This window comes from Mus pahari, chromosome 1, assembly GCF_900095145.1.
Source record: "Mus pahari chromosome 1, PAHARI_EIJ_v1.1, whole genome shotgun sequence".
Classification (NCBI taxonomy): domain Eukaryota; kingdom Metazoa; phylum Chordata; class Mammalia; order Rodentia; family Muridae; genus Mus; species Mus pahari.
In genome coordinates, this window is record NC_034590.1 from 50,828,336 (window position 1) to 50,849,534 (window position 21,199).

Genomic DNA, 21,199 nt, shown 5'->3' on the forward strand with positions numbered 1-21,199 from the left:
TGTGTGTGTGTGTGTGTGTGTGTACACATGAGTACAGGTGCCTGCAGAGACCAGAGCTGTCAGATCTTATTAGCCACCCAGGAATCAAACTCAGGTCCTCTGAAAGAATGACACATGCTCTTAACCATTGAGCCATTTCTCCTGACCCTACAAGATAATATGTTTAATAGAATGTGACAAGTAGGGCTGGTGAGATGGCTCAGAGAGTAAGAGCACCGACTGCTCTTCTGAAGGTCCAGAGTTCAAATCCCAGCAACCACATGGTGGCTCACAACCATCTGTAACGAGATCTGACTCCCTCGTCTGGAGTGTCTGAAGACAGCTACAGTGTACTTACATATAATAAATAAATCTTAAAAACAAACAAACAACAACAAAAAAGAATGGGACAAGCGCTGGTGAGGAGGCAGAGACATGGAACCCTTGAATGTTACTGATAGCCACAGAAAATGGCGTGGCTGCTATGGGAAACAGTTTGGTTCTCAGGGAAGCAGCAATCCCATTTCTAGGTATAGGCCTCAAAGAACTGAAGAGGCTTTCAAACAGATGCTTGTACACAAAGGAACGCTACTCAGAGTAGTCAAAAGGCACAAACTACCCGGTGCCTGTGAGTGATGGATGTGCAGATAAATGTGGTATAGTCAGATAACCCTGTGTTTCTTTTCCTTCCTTCCTTTCTTCCTTCCTTCCTTGGCAGGGTCTCAAGGCAGATGCCATGCACTGCCCCTGGCACACATTCCTTCCTTGATGTAGCTTACTCAGAGTCAGGTTCCAGAGACTAGAAGAGTTCATGCTTTTGTCCCAGAGGCCCTGAGTTTGGTCCCCAGCCCCATGTGAGTGGCTCATACCCATCTGTAACTCCAGCTTTGGGAGGTCATCTCTGGCCTCCCTAGGGACTTCAATGCACATAACATACATTCTCTCACACACATACATACATGTATATATAAACAAAATTAATAAAAATGACCTCAAAGGCTGGGCAGTGGTGGCGCACGCCTTTAATCCCAGCACTTGGGAGGCAGAGGCAGGTGGATTTCTGAGTTCGAGGCCAGCCTGGTCTACAGAGTGAGTTCCAGGACAGCCAGGGATACACAGAGAAACCCTGTCTCGGGGAAAAAAAAAAAAATGACCTTAAAGTGCTCTATCTGATACACATCTCCAGTGCCCAGGAGTAGCTGCTAATGGGTATTTGGTTCACTGGAAAGAACTAGCTGGGGCTTCAGGATTAGGGAACTCAGTGTGATATAAACAGTACATCAGTACAAAACACATACAGTACAGCAAATCCTAAATTGTTAGAGAGGTACAAGAGAGTCAAAGGAAATGACAGCTACCAATGAAGTAGTTTAATTTACAACTAACAGACCCAGCTGCCAAGGGGAAAAACTGGTTACTCCCTGGGTTAAGGCAACCCTAAGCAGTCAGTCAACTTTATTTTTCTCAACTCTTCCTTTAAAAACCAAAACCATTTGCTTGCTCAATCTGCCTAAAGCCTGTGCCTGTGCTTGTGTTCAGTGTGCATGCCTGGGGGGCATGTGGGCTGGCAGGTGAGTCCAGATTTTTCCCTCGAAGTCCTTCCCGTTGGGCAGTTTTGCTAGGAAAGCCAGAGGTTGATCTGATAAGGACAGGCTGGCCTCTCTTTTGTGGTTCGTTTCTTAGTAAGGAGCCTTTATTAACCACAGGCCTCAGCATGACCATGGGCAGAGCATCTCTATTAGAAAGGCGGCGGGGGGGGGGGGGAACGGACACATTATTCCTGCTTTGTTAGAGATAAATATGACCATGTGCTCCGATTCTCGAGCACAAGTTTTAAGCAGTGTGCATGACCCCATGCAAAGCAGTGTGATCAAACTGCACGCTCCAAACCACGACAAAAGCTGCCAAGCTTTTCTGGGGGATGTAGAGGAGATGCACCATGTTCTTAGATGGGACGAGTCAGTGCAAAGACATCTGTTAACACCGAGGGAATACATGCTTGATATGTTTTCAATCAAATCTTCTCAAAGTTTCCCAGGAACTCAACAAGCCAATCATATAATTTACCTGGAATAAATAAATAAATAAATAATCAATCTACTGAGGACATTTTGCAAAAGAATAGTGAGGGTGACCAGAACGTTTATCTCTCAAAATATCCCATAAGCTGTATTGATTAAAATAGCCATACTGCCAAATGAATAGACAAACAGACGAACCCAAATAGAGAATAGGGAAGCATATGTAACCAGGACCTTGGTGTATATTACAGGTAATGGTGGAAATCAGTCCAGATGAGTGGAACATTTATTATTGTCCAAAAATAGTGACCTCATCTATTAGGAGATGAGCTGCATCTTCACATCACTTAGAGAAATAATTGCATTTAAGGGAAATACATTTCTTTAGAAAATAACTGTAGAAATAAGAGGAAATGGCTGGTTTAGTTATGTGTATTGGAATCAGTCTTCTTAAAACACCAGGCAAAGTCAGATGTGGTGGTCACGCCTATAATTCCACCACTTAGTAGGTAGAAGCAGGAGGGAGGCCAGTCTCAACTACATAGCATGTTCAGGACTAGCTATGGGCTACACAAGACACTGTCTTAAAATCTTAAAAACAGAATCAAGTTAGAAGAAGGGAGAGCCAAAATATACAGGTTTAATTTCTAAGATCTACCAAATTTAACCACAAAAATATAATAAAAAATATGTAAAAATAAAATTAAGCTATCCTGAGCATCAGGATATACACCTGTAGTCCTCACACTCAAGAGGCTGAAGCAGGAGAATTACCAGTTCAGGGCCAGCCTGGGCTATATGTTGAGACCCTGTCTCAAAAACCAACGAAAAATATGAATTTAAACATACAATAATATAATGAATAAGAAAACAATTCTAACATACAAATGATAATGTTTAATACTATAACACTAATAAAAATACAAATTAGCAGGGAAAAGAGTAATAATATAATAAAAAATAAACAGCATAAGCAGAATTCACAGGAGAAAATAAATGCCAATAGTAGGAAAGTGGAGTCAGGAAGACATAAATTGCAATGAGAAACACTTTTACATTTGTCAGGGAGCATGCATGTGTGCCACTCAGACCCGTGGAGGTCAGTGGACAACGTGTGGTAGCCGTGTGTGTCCTGGGGATTGAAGTGAGGTCATCAGGCTTGGCAGAACATACCTTTATCCTCCACTCGCCATCCCGAGAGTCATGTTTAAAAAGCATAAATTAGATCAGCCTTAAACTTGTTGAAATGAGGTGCCCATTAAAGTGGCCAGGATGTAAAAGATTAATGCCAACTATTTATTGCTGAGGGTAAAGAAGCCAAACAAGTGCTCTCATGGAACATTGGTAGGGATCTAAATTGCTCCATCATCTTTGGAAGGCGATTTGGCATTATCTATAGAATTGAAGCTGCACCTATCCTCCAAGGTTGCCCTTGTACTTCTCACCTGCTGGGCAGCCGGACTTCCCGGGACAAACACAAAGCCACCTGGTCTCTTAAGGGACAGCCAACCTGTCCCAGACTAGCCTAGATCTGAGAATGACCTTCAGATACAGGGTCAAGTGAGCTAATGACTCCTATATTCAGACAAACGGTAGCATAGGTGATGGAATGATCTTATCCTTCCATAGACCGTGTCAGCAGCGTCTCTCCAGCATTTGTATGCATTGTTTAAACTCTTTATCCTCTGGGTCTGTATTTCTTCCCTAACCTGAACCATTCTGAACACTGTTTTTGATTTTTTTTTTCTTGTAGTTTTTTGATAAGTTATATAAATATTTTTTTCATGCAGTTAGAAATCCACCACACTAAACTTATTTCAAAATCACAGCTTCGTAAGTCCTGCTGTGTGTTGTTGTGAAGTTAATTAAAAACAGTGTTTTATCAGTAGGTGGTATTGTCATACAATTAAAGATTGTGAGACTTATGCTGTGCACAGTTGACCTCACACTGTGATTCTAAGGCAATTGCGGGCGCACGCACACACACTTTGAAGATTTTATTCTGTGGACTCTGAGAGTGTCAAAATGCCAATCAGTTTGAGAGCTAGACTCCCATTGTCATGATACATACTATCTTTTAAAGATACTTTAAAACCTAATATTTGCTAAGTGGGTGTGTTTTCTGTCATTTCAGCAAATTCTCTCTTGGTGCTTAATGTGGGTCCCTGGGCATGGACTTTAAGATAAATGTGGTAGGAGATGTGCCTAGAAACAACTTCCTAACTAACGGAGTTTCCTGGGTGCTAGGACAGAGCAGTGCACAGGAGTGAGACAATGATCCAGTAACCAACCTGATAGAGAGCGACTCCTAAAGCAAGGCCCAGTGGCCAGGAAGGGGCTAGGGTGGCAAGCTAGGCATCTGGAATAAAGACAGTATTCCCCAGGAGAGTCTATTTGAGGTGAAGCTGAGACAGTGGTTTACTTTGCTTATGCAAAGGTGGGGAAGCACGGGGTTTAACCAACTCTAGGCCAAGCTACGGATCCATGCATCGGAGAGCTGCAACAATATTTGTGTGTTGAGATTCTCTCTCCATTGGCAATGTGGACAACTGAATGGAGTGGGTGGGGAACAGGACAGAATGAGAGGTTAGGAGGCCACAGGGGTAGGAGGAGCCGTTGCCAAGATTTAGAGGAAGCTGTGCATCATGGGGATGGAAGATGTGTGTGTGTCATCATTAAGATACCTGCTACAATAATCCTGGCATGCAAAATCTACAAATAACCAACAGGAGATTTGGCTGTAATTTTTTTCGCTGTATTTTCTGAGGTTAAATCATATTCTAAGCATAATTTAAAAGTAGCATATGAAATATACTTGGTCTGGTTTTGGTTGGTTGGTTGTTTTGTTTTGTTTTTGAGACAGGGCTTCTCTGTGTAGCCCTGGCTGTCCTAGAACCCAGTCTGTAGAGCAGGCTAGCCTTGAACTCAGAGATCAACCTGCCTCCTGTTCCTATATTTTTAACCTCATTTACCTTTTTTATTATTCCTATTGTAAGAGAAATGTCCTCTAATTTTCTTCAGGAGCTTGGTTTCCTGGTTCTCCCTTCTCCGTCTACACAGCCCAGGGGCCGTCTGGAGGATTCTGTAAACTATGTGGCTGAGTCTTACACAGTATTCAGCTGTCCAATGGCCACTACTTTTACAAGGCTGCTTTCTGTTGTCATCCTGACCACTCAGCCCTCGCTTTCCAAATCCAGCCGTTTGTTCCTGTGGGGTTTTTTTGTAACTGCTGGCAAGTGGCCCCATGCCCTATGACAGACACCCTTCCCCCTTCTCTCCAGCCCCAGAGAAGCAGTTTGCCTGGAGACTGCTCAAGGTGGAGCTTTGTCTCCTTAACTTCATGTGTATTTAATAGTGCACATACAAAAGGAATAAGGAGAAAAAGAGCTTCTAGAACCATCTGGTTCTGAGGGAAATGTTAAGCGTGAATGAACAAATAGGTTAAGATAAATCATTAATAAAACACCCCTGGGACATAATACAGAGCTGCGAGGTTGGTGCCACCACTGTGTTCCATTAGGAGATTGTGGTTCCTGTAGAGCACACACCATGCCCAGCCACTGAGCTCAGATACAAAGCTATGAGACAACCGATATCATTTCCAGTAAATGGGATCCTATTGTGCCAGGGCCGTGAACCATCCTCAATTCTTAATTGGAGCGATCTCTTTCCCAGAAATTAATGGGTTTTTAGTTCTTGTATTTCGTTCCAAGGCCACTGTTGTCCTCACAAAGGACAGTTGTAAGGTAGGCATCATGCCTTGCTTAGGCAAAGAAGCCTTTCGCCTTCATTAATCTACTACAAACACTGCTCACCCTTCTCACACATCCTCCGAGGCTTACTGTAGTGCTCTCTCTCTCTATCCCAAGTCACTTAGAGGATTTGAGCAGGGTCTGCAGCTCTTCGTGGTGTAGCCAGGAGCAGAATTCTTGTTAATGGAGTAACCAAAGCAGCTGTTGCAGATGTGAGCAGTTACTGAGCAGAGGTGCCGTGCGAGCCACGCTGTATACATTGGCTCATTTGATAATAATGAGGCCAGTCTTGTCACACAGGATGTATTCAAAGGATATTATTTGCTTTCTTTCCCCCTTGATTATAGAAATAGCCCATGTTGAATTGCTTGATGCTCTAAATTTGAAACCACGTTTGGTTCCTAAGCTAACATGGTGTGGGAGGCATTAATGAACGGAGCATGGATATAAGGTGGTTAAAAATGTTCAGCTAAGTGGAGAAGTGCTCACTCAGTATGCACGAGGCCCTGCATCACAAAGGGAACCCATTGTGTTTATGGTTAGTGTGCAGAAAAATGTGTGGAGAAAAGCTTTAAAAACTAGGGTACCTTTGTTCAATAATATGGAGGAAACTAACCACTCCTATTTTTCTTCCTCTCCTTTCTCAGATACATTCCACCACTGATCTGGGGAAAAAGCGGACATATCCAGACAGCCTTGTATGGGAAGATGGGGAGGGTGAGGTCGCCACACCCTTACGGGCACCGCAAGTTCATCACCATGTCGGATGGTGCCACTTCTACCTTTGACCTCTTCGAGCCTCTGGCTGAGCACTGTGTTGGAGGTGAGTCACTTTAGGTCCTGGTGTTGGGCCACCTAGAGAGAGGAGCAGCCATCAGTGGAGAGCAGTGTGTGAAATGCCTGTGCCACCCACTGTCCCATTGCGTTCAGAGGCCAGGTCATCAGGATTAACTCCAGCCTGTGCGTGTTAGTTCATATTAGCCATAGTCAGTAGAGAATTACGATCCTTCGTAAATTATAGAAACCTGTAAGGATGGCAGGAAGAGCTTGGAGCCCAGAGCCCCTAGGGCCCGATAACAGTTCCTAAGTGCCTACTGTTATCTCCTGATCCTCCGCACGCCCTGTGAGGTGGGCCATGCTATCTCCCTTGAACCGTGGGAAGCTGGGACTTGGAAAAGCAATCTAGGGTGGGTTTATTTGCTGGGCAGCAGGGCATAAAGGCTCTCGGGTGCCTGGTGTATAAATCTCCTGGGACAAAAGGACACATTAAAGCCATACTTGCTTTTCATGAGTCAGTAACACCTCATCCAAGAAATGACTCCAGTTTCCGCTACTGTGAGCGTTTGCCAGTGTGCTCTCCCAGCTATACAGTAAACGGCGATTGCAAAGGCCGCATAATGAAGCCTTCAGAGGAAGTGCAGTTGGATGCCAGCATCCTTTTGAATGCAGTCCCTACCAGAAGAGAACATGGTTTTTGTTTATTCAAAGACACTTAGTTTATTACAGGTGTGTAGTCATTATTTATGGGTAAATTGCAGCAGGAAATGTGCACCAACTCATTTATTCCAAGTAACTGGAATTGCTGAGTAGTTTTCCTCCCCAGGCCCTCACGTGACCACCTCCTTGTCATTCAGGTCTCAGATATCACCTCCTCTGAGACTAAGGTTCCTTTCTTTAGACCCAAGGTGCCTCCCTGCCCTAGTCCCTCATGGCACCTGCCAATCTAGCTACTTCTATAGCTGTTAGGGTCCCTCTGCTGCAGTGCAGGATTCCCCGGAGCCCAGGAAACTATGCTCCCCAAAAACAGTCACCAGAGGGATGAATACATGGCTAGGGTTGGAGCTCCTGCTACATTTGTAAGTACTGTCATGGGTCCCCCCACCATAGTTAGTTAAATGCTTTCTTTCTCTTATTTCTAATCATTTGACTTCTAGCATTTAAGCAGCCAATTTAAATGTGGTGTGATGGCTCACACCTGAAATCCAAACATTCAAGAGATGGACACTTGAGGATCAGAAATTCAAGGCCAGCATGGGCTACATGAGACCCAGTCTGAAAACAACAGTGATAACAACAACAACAACAAAGTAGCATAAAGTTTAGCTTGAGCAGTTGTTCTTGTTGGTACTGGTGCTCAGTATGGTACCAAAAGGACAAAACCAACTAAGTTTCTCATCCACGACTTCCCATCAGCCCGGCTCCCTGCAAAGATCAATGCTAGTGTCTGCACCCAAGAAATACTCATAAGAAATGAGCTGTTTTATTTCTTTTATGATTTATTTCCCTGCCTGTGGGAGGGATAAATCTTCCTTTTGGCAAACAGATAAACAGAAGCACTTAAAAATGAAAAACAGACCAGGCATGACAGTGCACACCTCTTGTTCCAGCACTAGGGAGGCAGTGGCAGGAAGATCTATGTGAAATCCAGCCAGGGCTGCAAAGAGAGACAGAGACAGAGACAGAGAGGGGGGGGGGGAGAGGGAGGGAGGGAGGGAGAGAGACTTGCCCAGAATCTCACTGTCCCAACACCTGTTAATGTCAGTGTTTATATATTAAATGGATACATAAGGATCTCCTTCTCTGCCCTGTAGATGACATCACCATGGTCATCTGTCCTGGAATTGCCAACCACAGCGAGAAGCAGTATATCCGAACCTTCGTTGACTATGCCCAGAAAAATGGCTACCGGTGCGCAGTGCTAAACCACCTGGGAGCCCTCCCCAACATTGAACTGACCTCCCCACGAATGTTCACCTATGGTAAGCATAGGGCGTGGCCAAGTGGAGCCTCCCTCTCGCCCCTTTTTCTCTTCTCACGGACAGTGTGCAACCCCTCCAGCCTGCTGCCTTGCACTGTATGTGTAGAATTTGTGAACACCCACAAGAGATGATGGGGCACACTTGTTACAGCAGCTTAAACTGCCGTCTGTGATGCAGTGCCTGAGCAGCTTTGGAGGTGGACATCCATCCCAGCTCCTCGAGGCTTTAGTGGAAGGCCTTGCTCGGGGCCTGGCTGGTCTGAGAGTGCTGCTGGATCCAGGGAGATATATTCATAGCTGGACTTACGCCATTCACTATGCTGTTCTAAAACCTGTCTCTCCAGATGCTACCAGACAGGTAAAAGAGTAGCGGGGTATGTTAGTGTCTGTCGGTGGAAAGGCACACCAGCAGCCTGCTGGATTCTCAAGTTCCTTGAAGACAGGAATAGGCAGGCTGTCAACTTTATATGGATGCTTCTTAACTTTAAATGAAACCCTGTTACCCAAAGTTCTCATTCTGAACTGTCTCTTTGTGTGTGTGTGTGTGTGTGTGTGTGTGTGTGTGTGTGTGTGTGGTTTTGTTTTTGAGTCAAGGTCTTACTTGGTAGCACAGGCAATTCTAGAACTTATGGTATCATCCAGGTTGGCATTGAACTTGCAGTGATCCTCCTGCCTCTGCCTCCTAAGTGCTGGGATTACAGGTGTGTACCACCATGCCCGGCCCTGAACTGTTCATTCTTGTTTCCCATCGGCTCTCCCTTCTGATTATATATGCACACATAAATAATAAACACATAAAAGATGCATCTATGTGAGCAAACAAATTATAATAGGTTGTAATGGGAAACAATTGAACATTATATCTCTGATCTTGCCATATAGCAGTTTGTGATTCTTCACTCTCTCCTTCTGTCTTTATCCATATTTACATATGTTTTATTTAGTGCAGACACAGTTTATATAGTAATAGTTTATATACTAAGAGTAACTTTATACTCACTCTAAAGGTATGTAGCCATTATGTTGAATCTTTAAGAGCCTCGTTGATGCTCTTTAAAGGTCTAAATCTGAATCAGTTGAATGTTGGGCACCGAGGGGAAATAGTTTGTAATAGATGACCTTGATTTTCAGTTCAGTTCCATCAGTCACTTGTAGCTCTGTGCAATTTCCAATCCAGTTTTCTCATTTTTAAGTTCATTACATGTCTGTATATATTTTGAAATTAATTTGAACCTGAGTATTTGGCACATGATGGCTTAATAAATTTTAACTTTCAATATCTGAAAAAAAAAAGAGCCTCGTTGATGTTCAGTTATAGTCATAAGAGATATAGGAGTTTTTTCAGTATTTTTTAAAATATTGCTATAAATATCTTGTTCATAGATTTTTTTTAAAGATTTATTTATTATATGTAAGTACACTGTAGCTGTCTTCAGACACACCAGAAAAGGGCATCAGATCCCATTACAGATGGTTGTAAGCCACCATGTGGTTGCTGGGATTTGAACTCAGGACCTTTGGATGAGCAGTCAGTGCTCTTAACCGCTGAGCCATCTCTCCAGCCCCTGTTCATAGATTTTTTTTCTTCTCTCTTATATACCAGGAACTGAACCCACAGTCTTTTTCAAACTACACAAGCAGCATGTCACTGAGCTAGAACTGTAGCCCTTCTGCATTTTTATTTTGAGATGGGGTTCACCAAGTTGCCTAGGCAGGCCCTGAACTTGATCAGTAGCCGAGTGGGCCTTGAATGTGTATGTGATCTTCCCCCTCTCAGCTCTGTCATTTTCTTCTTCCCATTAATGACATCTTCAAAGTAGACTTCCAGCAAAATTATGCAGTTGGCATTCCTACGTATTTTTTGTACATATTGTCAGATCTTCCATGGGGTCGTGTATGTTGCCATTGGTAACGGGTGAGGGCCCACTCTCACGTGTAGGTAAAGGAAGGCTACACATCCATGCTTGTATATCATCTTGGCAGGCAGAGGACTGCATTGGATGTGGCTCCGAGTCCGTTTCCACCCTGGTACTCACTCCCGTAACTCAGACACCCCTTTCACAGACGCTTCTGGCCATTCTCTCAGTGGCTCGAGAAATAGATGAAAATCCAGGTGCATGGGGACTTGTGACATGTGGAGGAAGACTTGACTCTGACTCCCCGAACTAGACAACTTTGAACACAGACGAGAACAGTAGGGAGTGATTCTAAGACCCTGGATTAGACAGAAAGCCATCTGGACAGGTAGGCGATAATGCCATGTGCCGTGGCCACAAGGCTCGGCAGAAGCTTTAGAAGTTCCATCTAACAGCAAGTGCACCACACAAATTAGAAATGCCAACCAAGGGGCTGGGAGCGCAGCTCACTTAGAAGTATTTACCTCGCCGGCACAAAACACTGGGCTCAGCCCTCAACAGTGCATAAACCACCGTGGTCTTACATGTGGACTAGCTGGAGATAGAGGCAGATGCATCAGAAGTGCAAGGTCATCCTTAACTATATAGAGGTTGAGACCCTGACGAAAAGAAGAGTTGAAGCCACTGCCACCAGTGAGTGATGTCACCTACACCTAGTGTATGTACTTGCCCCAAGCACAGCAAATCCAGAAACAGAAAGACAGACAGACAGACGTCAGATGAGGAAACTGAACCTCAGGAAGGAGCCATGTCATCGGGGGCGTGAGCCAGTAAGCAGAAGAGCTGAGACAGGAGCCTAGATCCAGCTGTTCCGACCTTTGGAGTCATCGCACAGCTGGTTAGAGCATTTGAGTCTCTAAGATCCAGGTACCCCATCCCAAGAGGGTCCGGGGCAGCAGACGGGAGACCCGACAGAAGGCATTACAGACTGGAGAGCAAGGAGGAAAGAGCAGTGGAAGATCCAGGTGGAGTGTGTTCTCAGAGCAGAGCCAGGCACGAGAACCGGACTCTGGGTTTCCAGAACTGCAGCCCACCCACACAGCTGGTGAGGTGGCCTCGCTGAGCCTCGACTCCAGGTTCTTCTGCAGTAACGGCATTTTTTTATAGACTGTAGTCATTTTCCAGGACAGGTCGCCTAGAGGAGACATGACTTTTGGGTCTATGCTGTTCTTTTGCTCTGTGTTTGGTGCATTGTTTAGCTGCTGCTGTGCATCTTGTTAGCAGGGCTGAGGCTAAACAAGCTCGCCTTTCAAAAGGTATAAAAATCTAGAATTCAGAGAGCCTCCTGAAACCTAACACATCAGCGGTGACTTGCAAGCTGCTCAAGCGAGCTTTTCTCAGCTGCTGTTTTAACTAAAATTAATTGATTTTTGATAAGTGAATCCTTGGACCAGTGAACAAGGAGCACTCTTAATAAAAGTGGGCGGATATATCAGAGCAAAGCCTGGCTTGTCACTCTCAGCAGGTAAACTGAGGCAGCCTAACCGTTAACATGCTAGAACTGAAAAACCTTCACCTCTGTTAGTCACATGTTAAATCTCTAAATTCATTAGCTACCTCTCACGCCTCAGCCCAGATACGTTGGTGGAGTTTCATATCTGTCATCGGCCATCGTTCATTTAAAATCACTGTTGCACTTGACATGACCGGGCACGTGACGTCACTAACCCAGGCTTACTGGCCCTTCAGGGGGTGCATTTGTGCTTGTCACCTGCTCTCTTCTGTCTCTCAGCTGAACTTTAGAATCATTTGGTTAAATTCCATGTTGAATTTCTGTATCACACGAGAGAGACCAGCTGATGCATACCCCCAAAGCCCGGCAGATCAAAGGCAGGGATGTATTTCTGCTCACTCTTCGTGTTCACGGCATAGCCTGGGGCCCTGGGGCTCTGTCATTACTTACTAACTTCGTGCAAAGGCCCAGGTTTGAAGAGCAGCCACCACCTGGCACATGGCCAGTCTCACAGTGGGTAGAGAGAGCCTGGTTCTAGAAGCTACCACCTAGAAATGATAGCGATCTCTCCTGGCCATAATTTGTTGGCCAAAGTACAGCGTGCCACCAAGCTTAACTTCAGAAGAGTGGGTACCGCCAGCTCTTAGTCAGCACAGCTTATCACAACTTTTAATTGGGTTGTAATTTATAAATTAATGTAGAAGACATTGTAGTGACAGTTCATACTTTCCTTTTCCAGGAACATGGTGCTTTCTAAGTCCCCACAGAGAACATCTAGTCCCCTATAGAGGTCAATGATCATAACAACTGATTCCTCGGGACAACTCCCCTGGGAAAGTTTTAAAGACTCCAGGGCGTGAGGGCCCAGCTCCTTGGGAATCTGGTATAGCCAAGATTTTCAGAGCCACAAACATAAGTCTCATTTCCTATTGCCTCTTTAGTCTGCTGTCATTGTTACTATGTTGTGTTGTTAGATCTTGTATTGCGATTTATTGTAGACAATTTCAGAACAGGGAGAGAAGAGAACAGGAGAACGAACCCAGCAAGCCCAGTATACCAACACCCGCTTCTAACTCACGCAGCCCACGACCATTCTTACTTGATCCTGTTTCTTCTTTTTAGTCCACCAACCCCCTCATCCTCTCTCAAAGGTTATTTCAAAGCAATTCCCAACCAGACAGTCATTTCATCTGTGACTATTTCACTGGGCTGTGCTGAGACACACTGTAAACTGTTACAACCTGCTTGGGCCAACAGCAATGCCCCATCTCGTGGCTTATCCAGCAGAAATTAATTTCCCAAAGCTACGGAACCAAGTGTCTGGATATAACGATCTCTCTCTGTGGCTTGTAGATGGTCACCATCTTGCTGGGTGTCGTCATTGTGGTCTTCTATCTGTGCTTCTATCGGGTACATCTCTGCATCCTAATTAGCTAATACAGCTAATTATATCAGGGCCTGCCTGAACCACCCCACCTTACCGTAATTACACCTTTGAATACACCTGTATGCTGAGGTGCTGGACGTTAGAGCGTCAGTATGTGAATCTGGGGAGAACCATCTATCTCATCGCTGAAGCGTGAGCACAGTAAGTCATCTCAATTAAAACGGCACGGCGTGTGTTCACACAGGGCAGTTCACTTCTCCCAGCTGTGTCCTGTCCTGTTCCCTTTTCACAGTTGATCAATCTAGAACCCACATCAAGTCCATAATATTGCGCTTGGCATATCTCTTTTAAATCACCTTCCCTCACTTTTACCAAGTTCGTAACGACGAGCTGTTGCCATGTGTGAGCTTGATGTGATACTGGGGATGGGAAGCTATCTGGATCCCCAGGATATGCCACAAGCTCATGAATTAGACTTCCTGGACCTACCCTGAGTGTATGTTAGCACCAGGCCGGGCCCCAGCAGTCTCTGAGAACCAGAGGGACTCAGGCCTGTGCATCTTCAGGATGCCCAAATTCTCCAGGAATCCCTTTCGTGGCCTTACTTAACTCCTCCTGTCATCAGAGTCTCTCCCAAGATGTCAGCTTTGTATGGGAGCCTTCCACTGACTCCTCTTCTACGTGCAGGTAATGTGACACCCATCCACACCATGCAGTCCTCTATCCAGCACCCCCTAGATGTTCTCCATGAATTTCTAGAGAGGGTTTCTCTGTAGAGCTCTGGCTGCCCTGGAACTTTCTCTGTAGACCAGGCTGTCCTCAGATTCAGAGATCTGCCAGCCTCTGCCTCCCGAGTGCCGAGATCAAAAGTGTGCACCACTGCCCATCTGTTTTTCATAATTTTCAAAATGATGGCTTTATCAGTGTTTATCTCTTGACTCTCTGTCCTAAAAGTCCACTCCACTAGAGCCAGTCTTTGTAACCTCTTCTGTGACTTCCCAGTGCCCAGAGTCTTGCCTAGCCTTAGGAAGCACTCTCCCTCTGAGACTGTGAAGGGCTGACTCAGGACTGCTGGTAGATGTGAAAGATGATGTGTGGGTGTGAAGCAGCACTGTAGGTGAGATTATGCAGGTGGCTGAACAACCTTGAGCAAATGTGCCTATGTGAGTTCTCCCTGGTGAAAAGCTCACCTCTCTAGACCTGAAGCCAGGCTTTCCCTCACTGTGAAAAACCCTTTTGTCTTTCTGAAGACGGTCGAGAAAACAGAAGGCATTGACAGGAGCCCCATACTCTGCCTGCTCTGCAGTACCCCAGCCAAATAATAAAAGACCTTTCCCCTGTCTTTGGAACTCAGAGGTTCAAAACCCAGAGGCATTGCCCCCTCGTCATTAACAGAAGAATTTCCTAAATGGCTGACTGCACAGTCTTCAGCTCTTTGGTGCTGCCTGCCTGTGAAAGATAATTCATTAAGGAAAGCCTTGCATGTCAGCTTTCATTGATCTCGTGCTAATGAGGGCCAGACTGTGCAGAATTCTGTGCATTTCTTCATTTGATTCTCACTGCCTCTGAGGCAGCTATTAGAGTCCCTACTTCACAGGCCTAGGGAGGTTAAGCGCCTTAACGTGGGTCATGTGGCAGCCAGAGGAGCAGAACCAGTGTATGCATTCTTAATCCCAACTTCATACCATTTCTGGTCTATTACACCTGTCCTATTTGGGGAACTATTCATTAGCATAGTTGAGTATAGAGAAACAAGTGTATTTGAAGATTTCAGGGCTGGAGAGATGGCTCGGCGGTTAAGAGCACTGACTGCTCTTCCAAAAGTCCTGAGTTCAAATCCCAGCAACCACATGGTGGCTCACAACCATCCGTAATGAGATCTGATGCCCTCTTCTGGNATATCTGAAGACAGCTACAGTGTACTTACATAATAAATAAATTTTCTTTTAAAAAAAAAAGTGACTCTCCCTTTGGTAATGATGGCCATTTTATTAGCAAGTATAGATTTCAGTGCCGAGGACTGTCCTGAGTTCTTCATATACCAAGTTAAGTCAGTTGTCCTTTTTGACAGCTAAGGAAACTGAGGCCCAAGCAAGGCTGAATAACTAGCTGGAAATGGTGACCTGGGTCTCAAACCTGGGCAGCCTGGCCATCTGCTGGAGTCCCTGTCCCCACGCATGAGGGACTTGCTAAGCAACAATGGCTTTCGGTCAGGTTTTAGACTGGAGATCACAGGGCATTCAAGAGCTTCTCAGAGGCACACAAGTGGGCCCTGGTGGTTGGGAGTCTGCCTTTTATTTGTCCAGCATCCTCCAGTATCTGGAGTGGAACACAGCTGCGAGTCCCTGCTTCAGGACCATATAAAGAACAGCTTGCTACTTTGGGCAGACCGAGGAGCACATAGCCACAGTCAACCTAAGTTTATTTATCCAATAATATCCAAACACTTATCCAAAAGACAGTGTTCACTCTTGGCAGGCTTCTTAGGTACAGGGACCAGGCCTTAGTTTTTAATAGGTGTACATAGTGTTTCTTAATCTCCTGCCTCTACTGCATGACTTACATCTGCTAAGGGACAGCTAAGGAACAGGTCTGCCCAGGGCAAGAGCCTGGGCGTCTCAGAGGCTAACAGATGGGGTCTCCATATGTAGTGAAGAGAGCTGAGAAGACTGGTTATCGGGAATATTGCAGTGTTGGATACAGCATTGTAGTGATAGCGAATGTAGGGCATAGTGACTTCTTTTATAGGGCTGATTCTGCAGATGTATGACCTGCAGGGCTGACTTATCCAGGTATGTGTGGCTTCAGTAGTCAGAGTCCTCCCCCTCCCTCTCGCCCTCCGTGTGTGTGTGTGTGTGTGTGTGTGTGTGTGTGTGTGTGTGCACGCGCGCGTACACGCGCACACACACCCAGGGTCTCATCCACATTTACTAACTCTTCTACTCCTAGTTCCATCCCTAGTCCTGAAGTCAATTTCTAAAATGAGTACAGGCATAATATTTTATTGCAGTACATGCTGTATTCAATACACTTTAGCCTTTTAAAAAGATTTCTTCTTTTTTTTAATTTTATGTGAACAAGTCTTTTAGCTACATATATGTAAGTGGACCACATGTATGCCTGGTGCCCACAGAGGCCAGAAGTGGGTCAGATCCCTTAGAACTGGAACTACTAGGTTGCTGTGAGTCACCATGTAGCTGCTGGGAGCCTAACTGGGTCTTCTTAGAGAACAAGGGCTCCTAGCTGCTAGGCTCAGGGTATGGCTCAGTGGTCAAGCATTTGCTTAGCATGCACGAGGCCCAGAGTTCAATCCCCAGCTGACAGGGTCAGGAGGTTCTACTTAATTTCAATGCATACCATAGATTTTTATGGTGGGGAGAGGCAGTGCTATGGATTGAACTTGGGCTCTTGTACATGCCTGGCAGATGACCTACCACTGAGCTATAGCCCCAACTTTTTCTTTGGTTTTCTTTATTCTGAGACAGAGTCTCACTGCACTGCCCAGGCTGGTCTCGAAAAGAAATTGTAATGTAAATGAAGAAAATATCTAATAAAAAAAAATTTGTAGCAACAAGCAGACCTCAAATTTGTCCTTCTTCTGTCTTACCCTCCTAAATAGCTGGGCTCATAGACCAGGGTCACCAGACCTGACTCCATAGACTTTATAAAAGAAAGAAAAAAATGTTCCCTTTTAAATTTCTGTTTCTGAAAGTACTTCAAGTTCACGGAAAAATAGCAGACCCATTACAGAGCGTTCCCACAAGTCCTCAGCCCATCCCTTAATGTCAACATTAACCATAGTACCAGCAGTGAAACCTCACATTCCCATTAGCAGTGTTCTCGGCTAATCTCCAGGCTGTCTGAACATGTCCTTTCTCCAGCTCCCTCTCCGTCCTCTCAGCAGCCCATGTGACCTTTACTTGTGGTGTGGCCTACTGTCAGTGCCTCTGTCTTCCTGTCTTTCCAGCCTTGAGACTTATGATGAGTATTTACAATTTGTTTTTAGGTTGCCATGTAGGAGTATGTGTGTGTGTGTGTGTGTGTGTGTGTGTTTGTTTGTTTGTTTGTTTGTTTTTAGAGTGTGTGTTTGTTTCTGGCTGTCCTGGAACTCACACTGTAGACCAGGCTGTCCTAGAACTCACACTGTAGCCCTGGCTGTCCTGGAACTCACTCTGTAGACCAGGCTGGTCTGGAACTCAGAGATCCACCTGCCTCCGACTCCCAAGTGCCAAGATTAAAGGCTTGTGCCAGCACCACTACAGGGTTCTTGGTGTTTTGTAGATTTTTTAAAGCTATGAAATATTAAATATCTCTCTTGATAAATTAAAATAAATGGCATGAGCTGATCAGACCAAAAGTAAAACTCATGTCTTTTACCTGTTAGGGTAACTAGTACCACCTACAAGGGCTGAAGTTGCCAATGCCATTTTTTAAGACTTAATTTATGATTTGTGTGTATATGCACACATATGTGCAAGTATGCAAAAAGTGAGGCAGGGAGAGACAAAGACAGATGGAGTTTGTGTGCACCATGTTTGTGCTGGAGCCCTTGAAGACCGGGAAAGGGCATAAGATCCCCTGTATCTGGAGTTAGTTACATGCAGATGAGAGCCATCATGTGGTTGCTGGGAACCAAACCCAGGTCTGCTGCAAAAAAGCTGAGCACTCTTAACCCCTGAGTCATCTCTCGAGCCTCCGTCCAGATTGCTAAATGTCTCCTTTCGCAGGATACTGCACTGGAAAAGGTTGAGCATTCACCCTGTCACGTATATGCAGTCAGTAACACTGAAGAGGTAGGAAAATGGAGAAGTTCTGTAACGTTTTTAATGCATTGTTATCGTAAAGAGCCTCAGCTACCACTGCAACGCTGCCAGGGTAGACATAATGGTCAGTTCTTTCTCGACACAATTGATTTTCTAATCCAGACCATGTTTGGAATATGATGCTTCTGCCTGTGATGCTCTAAGGCCAGTAAATCAGGAAGCATCGTGTTCTCTCTGGCTGCCTCTGGCTGAGTATATTAGAGCCCAGTTATTGATGTTCAAAGAGGATCATAATTGGTTCAAGCCCACAACCCAGGGGTGAGCTGAGCTGGGGAGTGTTCTCCAAGCCAGAGGTCCTTCTGCTCCCTGTATTTTATCTTCATGTTTAGAAGTTTTATGGCCAGAAAGTCAAGAAGTAAGTGGTGGTCTTATCAGCTTGATCTTGAGTCAAAGACAGAAATAATATAGATTGTGGGTTTTTTTTTTTAAGTCTCTTCTAAATCACACAAAGGGAACAAAAATAACCTGACTTTGGCCCTCATAAGGTGACTGGGTTCTATGGGACTACGAGTCTCCTAAGAACTTAGTGCCCTTCTTCTGAAACACCACACTGGGCACGTGGACAGCAAAGATGGACTCAACGTCAGTTTAAATAACACAGTAGCGTTCCCTTGTTTTCTAAATGCGGTCCCTGAGGTGTTGCCCTGAGACAGGGTGCCTGAGGTAGCAGCCTTACTCCGCCATTCTCTGCCTTGGAGTAGGAGCTCTTCAGTGTCCTGTTGAGTCTAACGTGGAATTATGCATTTGTTTGCTTGTTTGTTCTTAATATAGGTTGGTGCCTTCTAGATAAAACCAGAAACCCCAAAGGACAGTGTCAGTCTTGGAAGGGAGAAATGCCCCTGTCCCTAGAGTAACCATATATAACTTAGGGACTAACTGAGACACTTTGGAAAGTCAAGGGGGCTCTTACTGATATCCATATCTGAACAGCAGACGCTTCAGGACTCTCAGACAGAGTGGGACTCAGGGCCACTTAACTTGTGGCATCCTAGGAGATCACCCATGGTCCAGGGTACCTGTCATGTAGAGTTGCAGATAGTGAATATATATATATATATATATATATATATATATATATATATATATATATATATATATATTTGAGACAGGGTTTCTCTGTGTAGCCCTAGCTGTCCTGGAACTCACTTTGTAGACCAGGCTGGCCTCGAAATCAGAAATTTGCCTCTGCCTCCCAAGTGCTGGGATTAAAGGCGTGTGCCACCACGCCTGGCACAGATAGTGAATTTTAAGTAAATTTACATTTCGCCTCCTTCGGTTTTATGAGACAGGGTCTTGTGTAGCCCAGGCTGGGTTCAGACTTGCTTTGCAGCCAAGGCTAGCCTTGAATTCCTCATTCTCCATTCTCCTGCCTCCCTTCCCAAGTGTTGGGATTGCAGGTGTCCACACCCAGCAGTTATGATTGTTTTCCTTCCTTATTTCCTGCATTTTCATACTTTAAAACATTTTTTTAGGTTTATTTTACGTGTATGAGTGTTTTGCCAGCATCTGTATTTGTGTGCCACATGCATGCCTGGTGCCTGTGGGGTTCAGAAAAGGATATTGGGTCCCTGGAACTGGAGTTATGGATGGCTGTGATCCACCATGTGGATGCTGGGAAATGAACCAGGGACCTGTGGAAGAGCAACACACTGTTTAGCTACTGAACTGTCCAGCCTTTTTTTGTTTTCTTTTTCTAGTACTGGGGCTCAAACTCTGGGCTTTGCACATACATACTGTTACCAGTGTGATGTCCTGCCTCTGAACTATACCCTTGTCCCAGACAGTAAATTTGAAGACATTTCCACTTTGTTTCCCTTATTCCATCCATCCTGTCCTAGATGCGTCTGTCAACTTAGCAGATCTGCCATTTTCTGTGATGCAGGCCTAGTTAGGGATCATGTTGATTCCACAGTGAAAGTGTGAATTGTCCTACCTCTGTTTAAAAAGTCAAGCAGCAGACACCATGAAGAGGGACAGACAGAAGGTGGAAGTGAAGATGCCCAAGCACACTAGGGGACCGTTTCTGAGGAGCGGGCCCAGTTTCACAACAGGCAGCCCTGGGAGCTGCTGGCAAGATCCCAGTGTGTGAGCCTGCAGCTGGGAGAAGCATTTGATACCGGTACCAACAAACCTTGAAGTATTCACTTTCTCTCTGAGATAAAGACAGGGAAGCTAACTTCATTTCTGTAGCTATTTTCTTCCTCGGTGACTCATCTTGGGTAGCCTCCACTTGGCTTTAAGGAATGAGTCAAGTACCTCTACTATGAAAATGACAGGGGCTGCTGAGCCCCAGCCACCGGCTGTCAGCAAGCTGTGTTGTTAAACTCAGTGGGACAGATGCGCAAGTGCTTATTTCCGGCCGCAGCACAGTGGTGCTGACCAGCGTGTGTGTTTTCATTGCTCATGATTCAAACTTTGCTCTTACTCACTTCACATCCTGAGGTGTGCCCACCAAATGCCAGGCCCATGCCTGGCATAGAGCATACAGACATGACTCAGCTGCTCCACGCACAGGAACACCATGTCTCGGAGTCTATATATTTTAGCCTGCTTAGTCATGTTCGTGTCATGTAGGGATATGGCTTTGGGTTGCTGATTTGTTTTTTGAACTAGAGTCTCATGTAGTCCAGGCTGGCCTTGAACACATTTTGTTGCCAAGGGTAACCCTGAACCTCTGACCCTTCTGCCTCCACCTCCCCAAGTGCTAGAATTAGAGTCGTGGACCGCCTCACCTGCTTTGTGTGGTCCTGGGAGTTGAACCCAGAGCTCCCTGCTTGCTGGGTTAGCATCCCACCGACTGAGCTACATCCCTGGCCCAGGAGTAGCTTTTGAAATAGTAGCTTTCAGAAAGGCTTTACTTTGTCTTTGTGTAGAGAAAGAAGCTTGAAGCAAAGGCAACAGCTCTCTCCCGTTCTTGCCCCAGTATTGTCCTACCTTTTTGTGTGATCCATCTCTCTAAAGCCAAGCTGCTGGCTCATATTTCCTCTCGCCTTTGAAAGCCACAGTGAAATTGGATGTCTAATCTTATTATTGGTGCTAATCCCAGAAGGATCAAATCCATAGAACCTCATTAAAATCCCCCACCGTGGACATACAGATTACTGTAGTGC

General features: G+C 45.2%; 1 protein-coding gene across 1 annotated transcript in view; it reads left to right on the forward strand.

The window, feature by feature from the left end:
* Abhd2 (abhydrolase domain containing 2) overlaps positions 1–21,199 on the forward strand; it is an 84,656-nt gene that overhangs the window by 45,005 nt on the left and 18,452 nt on the right. The window contains exons 4-5 of the mRNA XM_021193607.1: positions 6,400–6,575; positions 8,344–8,511. Of these exons, the coding sequence (XP_021049266.1) occupies positions 6,400–6,575; positions 8,344–8,511 (344 nt within the window). The remainder of the gene's footprint in view (positions 1–6,399; positions 6,576–8,343; positions 8,512–21,199) is intronic.